This window comes from Mus caroli, chromosome 19, assembly GCF_900094665.2.
Source record: "Mus caroli chromosome 19, CAROLI_EIJ_v1.1, whole genome shotgun sequence".
NCBI classification, from domain to species: domain Eukaryota; kingdom Metazoa; phylum Chordata; class Mammalia; order Rodentia; family Muridae; genus Mus; species Mus caroli.
The window spans coordinates 8384857-8389252 of record NC_034588.1 but is presented as its reverse complement, the minus strand read 5'-3'; the positions used below and the strand labels follow the sequence as shown (position 1 = coordinate 8389252).

The 4396-nt window shown below is 37.5% G+C and overlaps 1 protein-coding gene across 5 annotated transcripts in view; it reads left to right on the top strand.

Annotated features, from left to right (window-relative positions):
• Positions 1-4396, top strand: part of LOC110285849 (membrane-spanning 4-domains subfamily A member 12-like) — a 23361-nt gene that overhangs the window by 16806 nt on the left and 2159 nt on the right. For all 5 annotated transcript variants that reach the window (XM_021152302.1, XM_021152301.1, XM_021152298.1 and 2 more), the window contains one exon: positions 3728-3844. In XM_021152302.1, the coding sequence (XP_021007961.1) occupies positions 3728-3844 (117 nt within the window). The remainder of the gene's footprint in view (positions 1-3727; positions 3845-4396) is intronic.

Here is a 4396-nt window from a genome sequence, read left to right as displayed (position 1 = left end):
TTTTCGAGACAGGGTTTCTGTGTAGCTCTGGCTGTCCTGGAACTCACTTTGTAGACCAGGCTGGTCTGGAACTCAGAAATTCACCTGCCTCTGCCTCCCGAGTGCTGGGATTAAAGGCGTGCACCACCACGCCCAGCAAGAATGAAATTTTCAAAGAATAAATAATTTTTAAAAAAGAAAAGTCAGTGAGGAATTCTCTGAGTCATTAGGTATTTCCCCAGAAGCCACTGGGGGTGGGGAGAATTTAAGGTTTGAGAAGCATAACATTACTTCAAAGAAAAATAATGTGATTGTGTCATCTCGGACAATGAAAGTACAGAAACAGTACTATTGCCATATATGAATGTTCAAACAAGTTTCATGATGATAAAGACCACTATTTCTTTTTTATAACAATAATTTACTTTAATTCTTAGAACAAAGAGCACTGCCTAGTAGGGCTGCCTTATCAGGCCTCAGTGAGAAAGGAGGACCACTATTTCTTAAAGCTTTCCAAACCTAAACTTCAAACTAAGAAACCAGGGCCAGGGATACAGCTCACTTTCTGGGCAAACGAAAGGACCTGAACTCAGATCCCACATCTGTGGTGCATTGTCTTGATTACTAATTGATGTAAAAGGATCCAGCCTACTGAGGGTGGTGCCATGCCTAGGCAAGTGTGTCTGGGCTCTGTAAGAAAGCTAACTGAGCAAGCCAGCGGGAGCAAGCCAGTAAGTGATGTTTCTCCATGGTTCCTGCCTCAATGTTTCTACTTCAAGTTCTATCTTGAGTTTCCTCTATAATGGACTGTAAAATGATATAAACCCTTTCCTTCCCTAAATTGCTTTTGGTCATGGTATTTATCACAGCAACAGAAAGCAAACTGAAACATTCAGTAACAGTGTACATGTGTACTATGCCAAAAAATTCACTTAACATCAGAGTTGTTATTTAAAGTAGTGAATCAAGGGGGAAAAAGATACAAAGAGCTTTGAGACTAGAGAGTCCGACTATGTGCTTCATCCACAGACATCAGAAACATGCTAAGACATCCTACAACATCCAAAGAAGTATAGATCCATCAAAAAAATCTAGAATAAATTAGTAAGATTTATCAGTTTTACAGAATATAAGTTTACTGTAAGGGAAAAAAATCAACTGGGTGTCTGTGTAATTTGTTACACTTACCTATTAAGGGAATTCACATTGTTCTGAATATTGAACCCTTGAAAATAAAGCTGCTATGAATACTTACCAATAAGTCTTGATACAGACATATTCCTTGTTCCTCTTATATATGGATACTTTTCTTTTTCTAAAGAAACTCCCAAGTATTTCCCGAGTATTTATTGCCTATTGCATTTCTGTATCACCCACACTCCCACCAAATAGAAGCCAAACAAGTGTTCTTGTTTGTTGTATTCAGATAACTTTGCCCAGCAAAACTTGTTCTATAAACACCCCTTTTCCAAGTGGTCTTACAATACAGTTGCTGATTAAAGCTTTTTTTAAAAAAATAAAAAATGATGATCCTGTAACCATCACTTTTCCATGTAACTAAAGCTTCAGCGAGTGTTTTGACTTCTGTTACAAAGAACCATACAATAATGTTGGTCTTTTAGGGCATAAAGTTTTAATTTGGTTGTCTTTCCTTTTATCTGGTGATATTTTTGTTTATGATTTTAAACTTTCACACACACATACAATATATTTCCATCATATATAGCTCCTACTAATTCTCTCTGACTCCTCCTGGGACACTCCTCTCAATCCATCTCCCTCCCAAATTCATGTTGTTGTTGGTTGGTTGTTGTTGTTTACCCTGAACCCAATATGTATATAGGTGTGGAGTTATCCACTGGGGTGTAGGCAACCTGCCAGAAGCCACGTCCCCAAAGGAAAGTGACTGTCATTCTCTCCTCCTCAACTAGGGGTAAAGCCTTGGGATCCCTACTCCCAGGTTTGGAATTCTGACTAACTTGATCTACAGGCAACCACAGCTGCTATGAGTTGATAAATGTGACATCCGTGTCATATCTAGAAGGCAACAGTTCTCATCTCTCCATATCCTCTAACTCTTACATTTTTCAAGATGTCTCCTATGTGCCCTAAGTAGGAAGAAGTTGATAGAGGCAACCCATCAATGGCTGAGAACTCAGTCATTTATTTTCAACGTTTTTACCACTTTTGAGTCTCTGCATTAACCATTAATCACTACAAAAAGCTTCTCTGACCAAGGTTGAAATCAGCACTAATCTATGTGTGTAAACATAAAGAGTTAGAAGGCAACTTGACAACATGACTATTTAATAAAAGAAAAAACAACAGAGTCCTCTCTATGGCCTATGATATCCTCAGCTGTGAGCTTCAGATGAGGTTTACAATACCAGACTTGGAATCCATCATGTGGAATGGGTCTCAAAATCAATCAGAAATCAGTTAGCTATCCCAATAACAGTCAAACCACTATTGTACCAGTGGCATAACTTGCCTGGCAGGTTGGTATTATAGCATGCCAAGTTCAGTGTCGGGTAAGACCCCTTATATCTATAATCCATTAATGCACATAGAATAACAACATCCAGCACTATGAAAGCTATCCTGTAGGGAGACAGTTTCCTGGCCAGTTTGAGATAGAATTCTTCATAGCCTTCATTGGTTGTCTTTCTATAAGGAAAACCTTTTCAAATAAAAGAAATGACATCAATGAACACCACATGACAATTTACATTAAGATGGTTTGTTCTTTGAGATAAGTTTCAGAATCTAGTGATTTGAATTAACGTGCTTGTTTTCTAGCTTTATTAACTTGAAAGAAAATGTTGCGAATATAAACAAGGAAATTAAATATAAAGAATATTCTTCTTGGGCTGGAGAAAGGGCTCAGTGGTTGGAGCACTGACTGCTCTTCTGGAGGTTCTGGGTTCGGGTCCTGGCAACCACATGGTGGCTTCCAATCATCTGTACTGAGATCTGATTCCCTCTTCTGGTGTGTCTGAGGACAGCTACAGTGTACTTATATATAACAAATAAATAAATCTTTTTTAAAAAGAATATTCTTTTCACTAGGGACATTAAATGATAAATCACCTCTCTAGCATGGTAAGTGGATAAAGTGCAATTGTTTAGCAATGTTATAAAGCATGCATTGCCTGGAATATGTAGCCTGACAAGCATGTGGGCTGGAGAATGACCTCCAACAGTGTGCAGTTCCCCCACATCATCAAGAAATCTAGCTAGATAGCGCCTGTATTCCCAAGACAATTCCCTAAATCTTGTCTTCCTGCTGTCTAACAACCCTAGAAACTTACTGGAACATTAGCTTTCTGGTGATATAAAGCCGTGTGACGTGGTAAGTTTCTCCACATCATGGATACATTTTTATGTTCCATTTGCATTTAACATGCATTCCATTTTTCCCAATAGTCTAAAAAATATCTAATGCAGAGACCATTTCTTTCCTGTCTCTTTATCTACTAACTCAGCACAAAATAGGCATTCAATCAGTTACCTGTAGAGAGAGAAGTATATTCATGTCCTAGCAAAAGTTTTATTATTCCCCCCACCCCAGAAAAAAAAAACTATTTGGTCCTACTAGGAGCCTCACTACTCTGTAGTTCTAACAACCTTTTAGTGATCTCACTAATCGAGAAAGGTTGGAGTTTCTATAATCCTACAAGAATACACTTGCCAGGAATAAATATGGAATAGTTTCAATTACTGGACAATACTTTTTAATCTGTTCTAGCTGATCTGGACCATGACAATGAATATCCTAAGCATCTTCGCAACACTAGTTGGTTTGTTTTTAACAACAGTTGAAATGATAGTGACTTCAAGTATATATTCTTCCCTGTGGCAATATGTAAGTATGGGATTTCTGAGAGAATTTCATCATGATTTTAAAATTGTGACTTTAGTCCCTCTGTGAGGATCAAAGTATTTAAGTATTAGTCAAGCCAACAAGATTCTTCTCCTCAGTTTAATCTGGGACATTTCTACCAACTGTCAGTGTGCTGCAAGCTCCATACTATATTCCAAAGCCTCAGGTAATCAAGTAAAGTCTTACAAATATTAGTACAGACATTTTATTGATGAAGCATTATAGTCAATCCTAGCTGCTCCTTGTTGCTATGATATTCTTATGATTGACAGTTCATTTCTTCTTAGGTATCTACATCTCTAAGATCAATTTTCCCAAGGTTTTAAAAGATCAAATTTACTAGAGTAAGACTTTACTCTTCCACAGATAAAATGGCATCCATGTGGGTTTATCTTAGCTATAGACTTATGGTCAATGCAAGTCCCATAGTCTACACAGTAAAGCTTATCTTTGCAATAGATGTAGCTTGGAAGGGTCATATGACCCAGCGACTTAGTGGGCTGCCAAAAAAAAAAAAAAAAAAAAAAAAAAAAA